This window comes from Rhinolophus sinicus, linkage group LG02, assembly GCF_036562045.2.
Source record: "Rhinolophus sinicus isolate RSC01 linkage group LG02, ASM3656204v1, whole genome shotgun sequence".
Lineage (NCBI taxonomy): Eukaryota > Metazoa > Chordata > Mammalia > Chiroptera > Rhinolophidae > Rhinolophus > Rhinolophus sinicus.
This window is the reverse complement of record NC_133752.1, coordinates 169146386-169161886: the sequence shown is the minus strand read 5'-3', so window position 1 is coordinate 169161886 and position 15501 is coordinate 169146386. Positions and strand designations below refer to the sequence as shown.

The 15501-nt window shown below is 34.8% G+C and overlaps 1 protein-coding gene across 1 annotated transcript in view; it reads left to right on the top strand.

Moving 5' to 3' along the window:
* The window catches only part of PIK3C2G (phosphatidylinositol-4-phosphate 3-kinase catalytic subunit type 2 gamma), a 276245-nt gene that overhangs the window by 207199 nt on the left and 53545 nt on the right, over nucleotides 1-15501 (top strand). Inside the window, exon 27 of the mRNA XM_019744695.2 lies at nucleotides 4579-4688. Coding sequence (XP_019600254.2) covers nucleotides 4579-4688 — 110 coding nt within the window. The remainder of the gene's footprint in view (nucleotides 1-4578; nucleotides 4689-15501) is intronic.

Here is a 15501-nt window from a genome sequence, read left to right as displayed (position 1 = left end):
CTTCTGAGTCATAATATATTAAATAATCATTAAAATGTAGAGTTAATATAATCTTATTTCATTTAAAAGAAGTAGATATATTTTTTAAATCAAGTATTTAAAAAATTCTCAAAAATATTATTAAAATCAGATGTTGGAGGTTTCTAGTAGATAATATATCCCCCCAAAAAATCTCCCTATGTTTTAATTATTCAAGTCTTGACTTTTAGGCTAAAGGAGGAAAATTTGGCAGTGAAGAACACTAATTCAGATTAAACATACACTCTTAGATTTAGACTCAGAAATTGACACAGAGATCAGAAACAATGTGCACCAATTAGACCAATGAATAAATTTATATGTAAAACAGCAGTGTGTTATTCCCTCTGTTTCTGGTCATTTCCCTCTTGATATTCTTCTTTTCACGTTTCTTAGGGGATTCTGTAGATAATCAAAATATCAGTAAAGGTTTCAGGACCATACTTTCTCTAGTATAGCTTATGATAAAATAAAATTTAAAAATTTAAATTTGTGAAAGATTATTTCCTACCTACGTAGGTAATCTGTATTTCCCTCAATTCTCTCTCGAACTGACTCTTGCTGTGCTAACTTCTTGAAGAAAAACTCAACCCACTACACCATGACCCAATTCCAACTTGAGAAATACTTGCTATGAGTCGTAAATTCTATCTTCCATGAATGGTCACAACTCAGGATTCCGAGCCACAAGCGTTTCATAGTCTACTATGAATTAATGGCTAGTCCTTGGTAGAGAGCACCATGATTCCAGATATCCACAGTCCTTTTTTATTTACTCCTGGGAAACGCAGGGAAAAAATAATACATGAAATCCCCATCTTGCTTAAAAGCAGAACATCAGTAGGAGACCCAAGAGTGTTACCGGGTGAATTCACTAATATAAAAGCCTGTGTTTCATCAGCTTTTCTCTCATTAAAAAATCAATATGAGCTATTATGGAAGGCTCCCAAAGAACATAGGGACCATTCACCCAGCTTAAAATGTTTATCACACTCATTATTACATCAGCTATTTCCCAGCAGAAATCTTTCTAACTTCTCTATGTGGTGGCAGAGTGTCTGCTTCCTGAAGCATGGCTACCAAACTAGATGTGGATTTAGGAGGAGAAACGAAGTAGAAAATGTTTAAATGTTTCAATCCTTTAAAAAGGAATTTATCTGTTTATTACTTGCATCTGCTCATTACCTGTACTAGCCACCCTTTACCTTTTCTGTTGTCAAAATTAAAGTTATACCCATGTAATCTAGGCTAGGAAGCACTTGAACTACATCTCTGTGGGTCAGAGAACAGAAATGGCTAAACGGACCTGGGTCTAAGTCCATCTTTACTCTGATGTGCAGAGTCACGTCACTCAAAGCCTCCTCTCTAAGGAACAGAGCACATCATCAAGGGCACACTTAGCACTTGCTTCCTTTAATCAGCCATGTAACAAAGGAGAGAGCTGGAGTTCTTCTGATTAGAAGTTGTCTGCACTTGGCACTGGTGTGTATATAGTGTGTGTGTGTATGTATGTGTGTGTGTTGACAGAGAAAGAAGTATAGGGTGTACTTCCCAAAGAAATATTGATAGAGAATTCACATCTAAGCTGGCAGATGTGAATTCAGACTATCCAAAGAAACTAGAAAGCAATTCAGGTTGAAGGAAGAATCCTATTCTAAGCAAATGGACAATCACAGTGTAATAAAGGGGAAAAATGCCTCAATAAGTACACAGATGTCTCTAGAACTCTAAACACAGAACTTACAAGACAAAGCCTAATCTGGACTCTAATTGCTTTTGGGAATATATCTCCCTATAGTTGATTTTAAGTTTAGTAGTCAGGATTCAACTTGCTACTTATAGGTTTCAGTGCCTAACAGGATCAGGTATTTTTAATCTATTCATTCATTCGTTCGTTCATTCATTCATTCACTCATTGATTATTTCACAGACATTCATTAATTTCCAAATATTTACAAAGCACCATGCTAGCCAATATAGACAATTCAACATTGAATAAAAACCCAGTTACTGTTCTCAAATAACTTATAATCTAATCTGACAAACATATACATGAACAAAACATAGTAAAATCTAGGCAGCAAGAAGTACTGTGAAAGAGGTGGAACCAAGGTATGATTCCTATACAAAGAAAGCAGTAATTAAACTGTAGCAATAGGATCTGTAGTGCTTCAAAGAGGAAGCATCTCAGCTGAGCCTTCAAAAAGAATTTCAATAGACGACGAGGGAGAGGAAAGGAATCTTGGGTGAGAGAAAAACATTACATATGTGTAGAGGTTTAAAAAGCATGAAGATGACATGTATTAGAAATGGAGGGACTCAGGTGTACCCAGTCTGTGGTACAGATGAGGACCTACGAGTATGTAGACAATAAGGCTGAAATGACAGATCGCAGTTATACTGTGAAAGGCATTTATGACCAGAATCAGGATTTTGAACTTTAATATATAAACACCTGAGAACCTAGAAGTTTCTTTGAGGTAGTACCATCATCTAGCTTGGAATGTAGGCAGGTAACTCCGAAGTTATGTAATTAGTGAGATGGGGTTGGAGAACTAGAAAAAGACTATGCAAGTTCTCTAAGCAAATGAAGGTGAGGAGCTGAACTAGGACAATGATTGCAATGGAAAGGGGAACAAATACAAGAGGCTGTTGAGGTAGTTTTTGTAGAATTAACAGATCGACACTGGGAATTGAGAAGAAGAAGGAATCCAAGAAGACATGAATTTCTTGTTAGTTGAAGAGTGCTGGAAGTGAAAATGGAGACATGAATCAGTAAAGAGGAGGAAGAGTTTATGGGAGAAGAGAATTTTCTCAAATTTGGATATCATAAATTTGAGCTGCTAGACCATCCATAGGGAGAGGCAGGTGACAACTTTCCAGGACTACCTGATCCATTTCCATAGTTTAAGTTACTATCATAGTTTCAATTACTATTCAATTACTATGCTAATGACTCCCAAATCTATATTTATAGCTAAATGCTTTAGACCTCATCCAGCCCTCCAAATATATCCAATCACCCAGTTTTCTCAATTCTACTTCCTACATATATTTAAAATCCAGTATCTTCTCCATTCCTAAACCGTCTCCTAATTCTAGCCTCTTATTTGGCCTCACTTTAATCTATTTTTCAAACATAACCACAATGATCTTTCTAAAATACAATCCAATTATATTATTGCTCATTTAAAAACACTAAAAAAGCTTCTCTCCTGGCTTTAGGATAAAGTACAAAATCTTTTCTATTGCTTAAACATCCCACCCTACATGTCTTTTCAGCCTCATCTCTTGCTCACCCTATGTTCCAGAAAACTATCCTGGGTTTCTTTCTGTAAAGAAATGGAAGATATCTTGCTCTCCTATATATATTTATACACGCTGTTCCTTCAGCCTGGTAGGAACAACAGAAAAGGAGAACAGTTTGAAACCCTTTTTTTTTTCTCACTTGAATTTCATCAAGTCAATCACAACTTCACCCATCCACCATAACTATATTCTCAGTTTATCCTTTATTTTTACGGTTAACAGCATTGTCCTTAAATATCCACTAGTATAAGAGTGCCTCTATTCCAAAGCAGGAAATAACTTATCATCTGAATCATAGAGGTACTAATGACATCATTCTCTTTTTTTTTTGCAAAGTTCAAGTTTATTTCAGAAAGATCTATTTTTTTCTCAAAGATTTTTGCCTATAACACTAAAGAGAATATTATCCCATCAGTCTATACTATAAACAAAGTACTTTTCTAAAGGTTGGCAGAAAAATACTTGAGACTTTGTACAATTATATCTTTAATTATTTCATTGCTTTAATAATCTTTAATAAAAGCAATCACCACTTAACTAGAGAAAATTGTGTTCTGATAATATGAGGCATAGGGTCATGAAAGAATATAACAATGAGAACCAGAGAACCACACTGTGCTTACATACCATTTGACCTGGGTACTTCAATAATGGTTTGGGGGTAATTAAGTTTTTTCTTCTTTAAAATGAGTATTGTGATATAACTTTTGTGTAATAATTTATAATCTACAAAGCTCTTTTTTTATTTATTAGCTATTTGATTCTCCCAGAACATGTTGGGTATTTTTATATCTATTTTAAAAATTAGAAAATGGAGGTTCAAAGAGGTTATGAGACTTTTTCAAGATCGTTCAGATTTTAAATGGTGTGTCCAAAAATTCTGACATTAGCAATCTTATTATTTCTACTGTCCCATACTGAATATGCCTCTCCTCCAAGAAAAGATGGGATATTAATACTATCATGCTTACTTCACTGGTTTATGATAAAGTTAAATTATTAATCTCCAAGGACTTTGACAATTTTATTGGTTTTTATTTTTATTATTGTTGCTGCTTCTACTAAATAAGGGAGGTTAAAAAACATGTGTTTTTATTCATTCATGTTTACAAAGTGAAAGGCATTGCTATGTAAATTTAAGTTTCTATGTATTTGTAGAATTAACCAAGTAAGCATAACCAAACTTAACCAAGTCAGATTTTATTTACATTTATTCTGAGGTGTTTTTGTGTGTTTGTTTATTTTGCTAAGATGATACCTGCAGGATTGCCTGAGCTCAGTGGTATCCAAGACCTGAAATATGTGTACAATACTCTTCGTCCACAAGACACAGACCTGGAAGCAACAAGTCATTTTACCAAGTAAGGTTAGCTGAGAATGTATGAGTGTGCATTTATGCGTGTGTACAGACACGTTTCGCATTTGAGATGATTTCTGGGTGTACAGTCATTTGTGTGAGGTTGTCATTTCTAGAACAAACTTGTGTCTTCCTTCCCCAGGGGGAAAAAAGAAACAATGTGATGGTCTAGCACAAGGCCTTAGCCAGTGATTCCGTTGCATGCTATTGTTTGCGAACCAGCCTCTTCATCTAACACATTGCTCAATAAGAGGTCACTGAAAAGAGCAAGGGCTGACATAAATAAATTGTTTGTTCTACTTGAACTATGTCCAGAAAAACAATTTGGGAAAAGAGATTTATGATGAGTTATGGACTCACTACTTTTCATCTCTAAAACAATACAGTGATGTGTCATTGCTTGAACAGAGTAATTACTGTGCTACAACTTACAAATAGTCCCTCCTGTCATTTAAAAAAAAAAAAAAAAGAAAGAAAGAAATAAGCTTTATACTGGATGAAAAAGCTCTTTCAGTCCCTGGCCAAAGGAAAAATGTAAATATGCTTTATTCGTGAGCCAGCGTTCGATCCCTCCACATCCTCCTATTTCATCTGACACACTTCAGATCTGTAAAGAGCAGAATCTTAGATATGGGTGATCGTGCCTAAATTGACTCATCTCTCCCATTCAAGAAGACATGAACTATAATAATATAGGAAGTAGACCTGAAGCCAGTAACCTCCTGGGAGTGAGATAGCATATCACTTCCTGCATATCACTGCCAGACTAATTTTCTCACTTTCAGATGTCATGTAGTATGTTCTGTTAAGTAAACTTCTTTCTACAACTAAATGGTAAAGAACTTATTTTCCATTGCAGACTTAAAAGGCATCTAGTCATCTAAATTAGGGTATGTCATTTCTGTGTTCAATAATAGTCTTTGACTTGCCATTTCCTACCTCTTACTTTTGAGGACATTATAATCTGATTGTCTTTATGAAGGTTTATCCACCCCACCTCTATTATTCCCAAATAAATCCTTTTCTGGATAGATCACTTTTTCAATAAACATTAATTTCTACTTTGTCTATTTAACTTACCTTCATAACCTCATCAGAAATGCTCCTAAAAAATCATAAAATTACTTGAAGAGAGGGGGGAGTCTGATCTAACTTTCAGTTTTACCCATCCCTTGAGACTCTGGACAGCTAGAAACTCATCCACGAAATCTTCTCAGATTATGCTAGTATTGACTAGTCTTTTCTTCTATAATTCTACAGAAGATGTATTTTCTCATGCTGTACTTCATTTATTACTGAATTATATACTGCCTGGCATACAACCTTAATTAATATACTTCTCAGTTATGTGAATTTCTCCCCAGTAAAACAAGGGACGTATTCCCACTACTCCACTTTCAAAAATATCTGAATGTGAAAGAAGCTCTGTTCCTCTTAAAATATATTAAACAGTTTAATTTAACACAAAATACAATTCAAACACAAAACATTCCGTATACAAAAGGCATATAATAACCTTTAATATATTGCTTCTTATGCACCAGGCCTTGTTCTAAAGTGCTTTGATATAGTAACTTATTTAATCATTTTAACAAGTCTGTGAGGTAATATCATTCTTATCTACATTTTTAGATTAGGAAATTGAGACCTCAGAGAAGTTTAATGATTTGCCAAAGGATAGAGCCCACAAGAGACAGTGCCACAATTTGAACCCAGGGAGTCATACTTCAGAGTGTGGGGTCTTCAACTCTACCCTGTGTGCTCAAAACCACCTCTCCCACATGCGGGCTCTGGGAGATGTGTCCTTTCATAATTCAGACCGTAGTTTTCAAAAGGTTCATCATGCTGGCTGCAGTTCCACAAAGGCAGATCCTACACCTTTTCTCAGGCACTAGCCCTGATTTCCTGAACATCCCAAGCCTTAGTGGGGGACAGAAGTCCCTTCCCAGAACTATTACCTCTGTGCCACTACCAGGTGTCCCCGGGTGTTGGATTCAGGATCTGCTATAATTGCTGGCCTAGGAGACCCCCATGGGATAATTTTACTAGTGAGTCCAAGGCAGTCACCTTTCATCCTTTTCCTGTTTCCGCATATTACCAGATGTCATGACACTCTCTGCATTTTTCCCTCAGCGAAACCTCCCGTGAGACTCACTCTCCCGTTAACTTCCAAAAGCCTAAGTAGCATATTTTATCTTAAAATCTCATTTACATACCTTTATTTTTATATGTAATTTAATTTGTCTTGAGTATGTCTTTTCAACTCATCTCTAAGTTCCTTGGTCAGCATATGCAGATCAAGTGTTGAGAACCTTTTCTGTCACACATTCCACATAGTACCACGAAGAACCTGCTACTGAGGTTCAAGGAAGCTCAACGATTGTGACCATGATTTTTATCACTTATAAAAGTCACTTAAGATCTCTCCCTTATTTACATGTTTTAAATTTTTAAACAAATTATACACTATTTCTTTTGTTAGTACTTAAATGATGTATGGAGTGAATTTATAAAAGTAGCTTGGTTCATTAAAAATAATAATGGAGATTTACATGATATGATTCAAATAAATGTTAAAAATTATATGCACTTGTTGACTTTTCTGTGTAAATAATAGCATCTTAAACTGCATTGTCTCACATCACATGGATTTCTAAACTTAAGGAGAAACTTGAAGTGTAGACATCAGCGTACATAATTTACCAAAAAAGAAACCAAGTTCTGCAATGAATTTAGCTGTGGTCTTGGCGCTTCAATGAGCATAATTAACTATATATACTTATGAGAGTCTCTGTATATGTAAACTCCTTGTCTTCTTGGTTCTGATAGGCTAACAGTATTTCATGCCACTGTTTATTCTGGTATCACTAAGACACAGTTAAAACTCAGACAAGAAAATGCAGCCTCCCACCACCACCAGCAAGCTCACAGATCTGGGTGGTGAATGAGGAGCAAGCCACCTCAGACAGAGCATGTGTGACCACCTGAAGTCCTGGCTTAGTCCTGACTAAGGTATTAGCATTAAAAGGCTGCCCCTCTTGATTCTGTTTGAGGCTTGAGAGAAAGAAATGGTCTTTGCTGCCGCTCCAAGGGTGTCCTCTACTTATGAACAATACAGGATCCTACCTCATTCCTGAGTATTCACACCTGGGTTAAGAACTGATTATGAGTTTCAGAAGATGCGGTACTCTGTCTCATTAAAAATGATATCACAACTAATGGCATGTTGAGGAAAATGAATATAACATTGGTTCAGTGGCCACAAAGGTTTTTCACTTAACTGCCGACTCCTCTCTCTGCTTCCCTTACTTTTTTATACTTCCCTTTTGGCTGAGTGCTGTTGAATGGAATCAAGAAAGTATCATGACTCAGTCTCTGCAAATTGATACGCTCATGTAATATCTCTGCTGGGCCCACTGCTAGGCAACAAAGGCAACCATCCATTAAAATGCTGTCCAAACGGGTTATTTCAGAATTTTCAATCACTCTCAAACCTCGGCTTAGCTGTCCTTAGAAACAGATAACCTATTTCACAGCCCAGACTGGGATGATTAAGCATACACTTCCCTGAATACCTCCCCTCCTACCTACAGATCGTGCTTTTCACTTCATCCATTTCCTCCTCCAAAAAATGTGAGAGGAAATTTTCCATGTATTCCCAGTATTCCATTTGGCCTGACACACAGAATTTTTGGTTTAGTAAGTGCAGGATCTTTTGGTCTTTTGCTGAAATTGAAGGTAGCTTGAAGCAAAACAAAACTCCTAACCTCAAAAAGTGAATAGTTTGCATAAGTGAGGTGTTTTGGTAGCAAGAACCAGGTATCGTATCTGGTATACTTGGGGAAAAGGATATACATGGACTCAAACTATAACCAAACAAACCCTAGAAACAAATAGGGTCTGGCTAGTTTCTAATGGAAACAAAGACCTTCTACTCTGCTTGTCTCTGCCTAGCATTTTCTACTCTCTTTGTCCATTGGCCAGTATTCTCTAGTATAAACTCCAGAGAGAGGTAGTCTCATTGACTTAACTAGTTGCCTTTGTCCCTGTCAGACAAGGTTCTTCATAAAAAGCCACTGTGGATTCTGTTGCCCATCCTTACTCCTATCATGGGCTACCGCTTCACAAAAAACAACCTAGAGCATCTTCTCTAAACTGTGAGCTTCAGAGAGAACAGTCTTAGTTATGAAGGGCCATTGGGCAGAGCAGGCACAATGGCTGTCCCCACAAGTCCAACTATGAAGCCACTGGAAATGTCGACGACACCCAGCGAAAGTGTTCCAGGACTCCACACCACGAACACAGGAGCCAGAGCAGCTGAACCACCTAGGGTGCGTAGACATGATGCCAGAAATTCTTCTCATTACTCTCCATTTATTTCTTGTGGTTACAGGCTGAGACAAGACTCTGTATGCTCAAATGTCTCAAAGCACAGTTCAATGGCTTTGTATCTAGTTCCTCTTTATAACTGAGAAAGGGAGTGTGGGACAGGGATGCAGATGCCTAGGTTCTTTTATTATTAAATGTTCTTGATGCTTTGTTAGTACTTTGCACTTTGTATCTCATGGATAGTTGTAATTCCACAAATAAGTGTCAAAGTTTCCCTTTGCCTTAGCTTAACCATTGATACTTACAAAAATAAATACTCACGAGAAAGACAAAAAAGAAGAAAAAAAAAACACCAGAAACTAGAGCAATTAGCAATCATGATGTTCAACTTTTCCTAAATTAAGAAAGCAGACTCAAAGGAAAATGCAAAGTGAAATTTCTCCTTTCATTGTGAATGTCTTCCATTTTTAAAATTTAATTTTAAGAACTCATCTGAACAAATTGACTTTATAAAGCATTTAAAAAAAAACCCTGCAGGTATAACAGCTTTTATATTGTGTGCTTTCTAAATTGCATGACACAGTCACACTCACTGTGATGTTTGATAGCTTAGTTGCTGTTCCAAATTTCTGCAATAGGAGAGTCACTGTTTTTGAATCATATAAGTTATACTGAGAATATTCCGAATTTGCCTAAATATCAAGTCAGAATACACCTTAGCTATTAGCTTTAAAAAAATATATTTTGAACTCTTCAAGAGACTATCAGTCTAAAGGTTAAAGGCATTTCAAAAGTTTAATGTATCCACCAAGGAGTACCAGAAAGCATTAGTTAAAAAAGATGAATAGTCCAGATGGCGCTGTTTCACGACAGATGTTATCTCCACAACAGCTATGTGCATCAGTCAATCCTCACTGGTACTCCTGACCCTGTGCATTGCATGAGATGCTATATTCCAGGAATTTAGCAAGAAACTGGACTAAAATAGTTTACAATTTTTAAATATACATTTTTGTTTTTTAAAAAGATTTTTATTACCTTAATTATAGCACCATTTATCATTATTGATTTTTCTATATTACTGCATGTTAAGATTTATTTTCTTGCTTTGCATAAAATTTCATTTTATTTATCCTTTAGATTTCATTTCAATATCATTAATGAAATAAGCTGGCTTTGGGAGGGGTGAATAGAAACCTGGAATATCATGTCACTGGCATATTACTTAAACATAATAAGACCAGTCCATCAACCTTTCGTTAGTTCCTTTATTCTATTTGCTGTGATTTGGTCAATTTTTGTAAGAAGTCTCCATTAAAAAAAAAAAAAAAAATGTAAGAATTATTTATTCATAGTCAAGGCCATGGAGCCTGGAATTCTTGTTTGTATGCAGAGTTAGTTACCTGTGATGACATTTACATAAGACTTGCTGACCCTGTAGATGAATTCTGAAGACTTGAAACTTCAACTGGGAAAACAGCAAAGTTTGAGGTTTTTTTGGGTTTTTTTGTTTTTCTTGTTGTTGTTGTTTTCGAAGTTCTAAACTCTGAAGCAGCAGAAAAGAAAGAAAAAAACTGAAAGAAGAAGCTCTAAAGTTGTCTCTTGCTCTAATCCCTATCTAATACCTCTTTTGTAAGATTTCAAGAGAGTTTACCACTGTTTAGTTTTCAGAAAACCATAATCTGTACATTTGTTTTCCCTTGTATCCCTCTATGTGTAGTTTGCTACTTTGGGGCTTTGTTTATTCACGTATTTACTTAACTGGTAGTTAAGTATTTCTTTCTGAAATAATATTTGCATAATATTATTCTGTTTCCAACGACTTTTCATGTGTTACCTCATTTGATCCTATCAATAATCCCAGGGGATGGCATAGTTTAGTCATAAATTCTGTTTCATAGATAAAACAGCTGAGTCTCCTGAAGGCTAAATGACTTTCTTAAGATCACAGGCAGAACTAATAAGTGAGTTCAAAATAGAACAAAATTGATTTCTTTCAGTTTGGGTATAATGGGTGCTCTTCCCTGGACCCTCAGCAAACTCAGAAGGGAAAAATAATCCTACATATGAAACTCCTAATGCTCTGATAATCTCAGATAAATTTAAATATTCTTTACCTTTAGTGTCTTCAGATTAGTTGAGAGAACATGGGAAGAAAATATCTAAATGTTTCTCAAATTAGCGTTCCATGCCATCAAAGCCACAAGGATTAACATGAGATATCCTTTTTCAGTATCTATTGTACTTCTTTTAACCTTTTTTTAACCTTTTGTTAGAATATGAAAGTTAAATTTTTGTGTTCACATATGTGTAAATATACATTATGTACATGTGCAACTAAAAATCAATTATTTTCTTTTCTATGTCAGACAATCTTGAATTTTTTTTAAGTAAAACTTCATAGAGAGGAACTTTAAAAAAAAATGTGTACCCAGAATGCATTAGCAATGATTGTTCATTAAGTTTATTTTGGAATGGTAAATTTTGGGTTAAAAAATATGGATTTGAGTACTTATTGGTTCAATGTTCAGTATAATATGGGAGAGGAAGAAACTTTCCTCTATCCTCAAGGTTCTTTCATCTGGTCTAATAATCAAATAAACATGATAGATTAAAAAAGAAAATAACAAAATGTAATTACATACATATGTATGGAAACCCCATATATGTGGAGAGTCAGAGACCACATATACAAGTTAGGTTCAGATACAAAAAGGGAAATTGAGGTATATGTCACATTTTGAGCTAAGGATGAGATAAACCACTTTGGGGCTTCAGAAGTTAGTTGCAGGGAGAGCACATGTTCAGTAATTATTAGTTTGCCATTCATATAGATAGATAAAAAGGCATTTCTGGTTTTAACTCTTATTGTGGGCCAGGCTCCTCATTTAAATTATTCTAGTTAAGGTGAGGGGCAGAATTTTCTTTTGAACCCACAAGGTCTCAGTTGCCTTTAGCTCATAATAATCCCATACCACCGAAGTACATCTTGGAGTGGCTCCTTCTGAGCCCCTACAATAAATCTGTGACAAAATAGGAATTAACGTGATAGCATACCTTATAGGCTTAAGTATGAGGAAGTGATGATCAGAGATTATAAATTCAATATTGAACTATTACTTTTCTTCATGGAATAAAATAAATTATGACAAAGTTGCAGTAATTTATTGTTCCCTCTGAATGGTTAAGAATGACTAACAGAAAAAAAAAAGAATGACTAACAGAGTTGGATACTCAGGAACTCCAATACAAAAAGAAAAAAAAGTAATTTATTTTTTTTATTACACATGACAAATCCCTGTAATGAAAATGAAATTTGAGAGTTAGAGGAAGAAATTTGTTCTTGGGGAGTGAGTCTTTTCTATTTATATATGATTAAATTATAATGTCAATGGTAAAATAAGATAATTCTTGTGAAAATTCCTTCACAAAAAAAAATCTTTAGAGCAATATTTCCCTGATACTACTAAAGAAACTGACCAGTAAAACAGGTATTCCATCAAACTGCAAAGTGATACAAACAACTTTGGCAATAGAAATATGCTCTTGTTGAAATTTCCATCACATGTTGTCTGAGAACCTTCACTCAACCACCATTCTACAGCACTATAGGCATTTCTCTTCAATGGTTATTCTGACATGGCTCATGAAGCAATGAAAAATTTTGCCATTTGTGGTCACATATTAATATAAATATGAGTTTAAAAACATTTCATCTGAGAAAAAAGAAATTTGCCTAGATGCTGAACCTGACATGGAAGATTAGAGCTCCAGGATTCAACGCAATTTTCTGAGACTGATAAACTCAATTACACATTTACACACACATGGCTAAAGAAATCTATTTGTAGCAGTGGTTTCTGATGATAAGCAATTTAAACTATTTACATCGTATAAAAGGTGCATATGTTATGAAGTGGAATAGAATTTGTACACGTTTTTATGATAGGACCTAACATTTAAGAATTTTTGTGCTTATTGTAGGCACCTTTGCACCTGGCTGCAAGAAGTAACATAATTTTTTTTCTGCCTGAACATTATTTCTATCTAAAAATCAAAGAATTATTGTCTAAGTGCCTTTGTTCTACCTTGGAATTCCACACTAAACCTATTGGTTTATTTCTTTCTAAAGACAAAGCTGAAAGACTATTCATTACAAATAATCCCCAATGAGAGCAAAGACTTTGGAATCAGAGAAACATGAGATGCAGTTTTCAGTTACTACTTTCTGTATGATGACCTCTGGTAGCATTTCACCTCTTTTGGTCTTTCTTTTCTATTCTTAAAATACTTTTACTGCTTTCCTCTAAGGAGGAAAAGATTAACATAAGGTATTTAATGCAGTGCCTGCCAAAGGGTATATACTCCCTGAGAGCAGACATCTGATTTCTCTCCTTCACCTCTACGAGCAAGCACATAGAACAGTGCCTAGCAGAGAGTTAGAAGCATTTATCCAGACTGCCTAGAGGATTCCCCTAGGAAATTTAAGAACTGAACCTTCCAGTTACTGCTTTGGACCTGTACTATACAAATACTCCAAAGCATAATCCTGCTGATGCTGCAATTAAACAAAATAAAGAGCTGCCACCTGGATAAATCAGATCCTCACAGAGAACTAAAACCTACTGCTCACAGGGCACTGGTTGCAAAGTGAGTCATATTAAAGCACTATTTGTTTTCACCTGTTAATCTGCTACCTGAGAGACGGGAAATGGATTTCGGTGAAAGTCTGCCTTAAAATGATAGGCTTATCATAAGTTTATCCTTCAACTCCAGTATTCTCACATCTTAACGACTGGGCAATATAAGAATAACACATGAATATAGTTGAGATTTTGTGAGTGTGAGTACTTTCGAACTTAATATTTATGGTTCATATGCCTATCTTCGTGAGAAATGAGTACATTCTGTCATCCTAGAGCTTTCCACCCTAACACATAAAATATGTTCAGTAAATAGTTATTGAATGAAGGAATGAATGGTAAGGTCTCCATAAGTCATGATTAGTAGTATAATTCTACTATTATTATTATCTTGATGTCTTTACCTGCTGATGAGGAAAGAACTAAATATTTTATACTGTACTATAAACCCATAAATTCAAAGACCATCTTTAGGAATAATGAACACTGTGGAAATGGAGTGATCAGATCATATTTCAACTTTTATAGCAAATTTTGGTAGAAATTGATGTATAATAATGGAAAAATTTGGAATTTATTCAAAAATGTCTAGTACCAGAACAAGATAAATGGGCTTGAAGTTTTATAAAATTGAGGGGAAAATTATTAAACAGTATTGAACTACATTGTTAACACTGAGGACATGGCAAATTAGTTATAAAGAAGGCATTACAACTGTGATAGAAGCCAAACCAGAAAAGTAGTGCTTGTTCAGAGTCAACATCCAGTTCTCTTAGAAAAATTTAGTAAGCTCAGAATAAAAATAAACTTAGATAACCATCATACTTTTAAAAGTGAAAAACTACAAGCATGCCCATCACTGTCAGAAAAAAATAATGCCTTCTCTAGTGATAGTAAAGCTCTCTTTGTAAGCTTTATCACATTGTTATTTTCCAACTGAATAAGACAACAAATAAAATAATGCCAGAGAACTAACAACAACAAAAAATTGGAATAACAAGTGTTCAGTAAAGTAAGTTGTTATAAGATAAACACTCGAAACTCAGTACTGAAAAGATTAAAGGGAAAAAATTATATTCACCTCAATGGATACAGAAAATACAGTTAATAAAATTTAGAATCTCTCATTTTTAAAAACTCTCTAGAAATAGAAAGTAACGCCCTTAACCTACAGCTAAAAACCTACAGAAAACATTACATGTAATGGTAAAACATTAAAAGTAGTTCTTTTGTAATCAGGAACAAACATTGCTAGCACCACTGGACATCTTAGCAGTGCAAAGGGTGACAAAAACTTCATCACTATTTGCAGGGTACATGACTGTGTCCACCCAAATTTCAAAAGACTATATAGATATATTGTTAAAATTAATGAGTTAAAAATCTACTCATAGATTACAAATATTAGTTAAAATAAAATTTAAGAAAAGATAGGATTTACAATTTGCCATAAAAAATATGCTCAACTTAAGAATAAATCCAACAAAAGATATACAAAACTTCCACAGAAAAAATATCTAAAATCATACAGTGATGTAAAATAAGACCTAAGTGGAGAAATATACCATGTACATTGGTTGTAGTCTTAATACTGTAGAAATGTTAATTCTCCCCAAATTGATTTTAAAGTTTCAATGCAATACCATTCAAAATCTTTATATATGTATTTTATGTAGAGATGAACCTGATAAGCTGATTCTAAAATATATTTGGGAGGTTAAAGGGCTTAGAATGGGGGGGGGGTGTCTCAAGAAGAAAAAGATAAAAGAACTTCTGGATTTCAATACTTACTATAAAGTTCTAGCTATTTAAGGAAATGTAGTATTAACTCAAAGAAGCCACAAG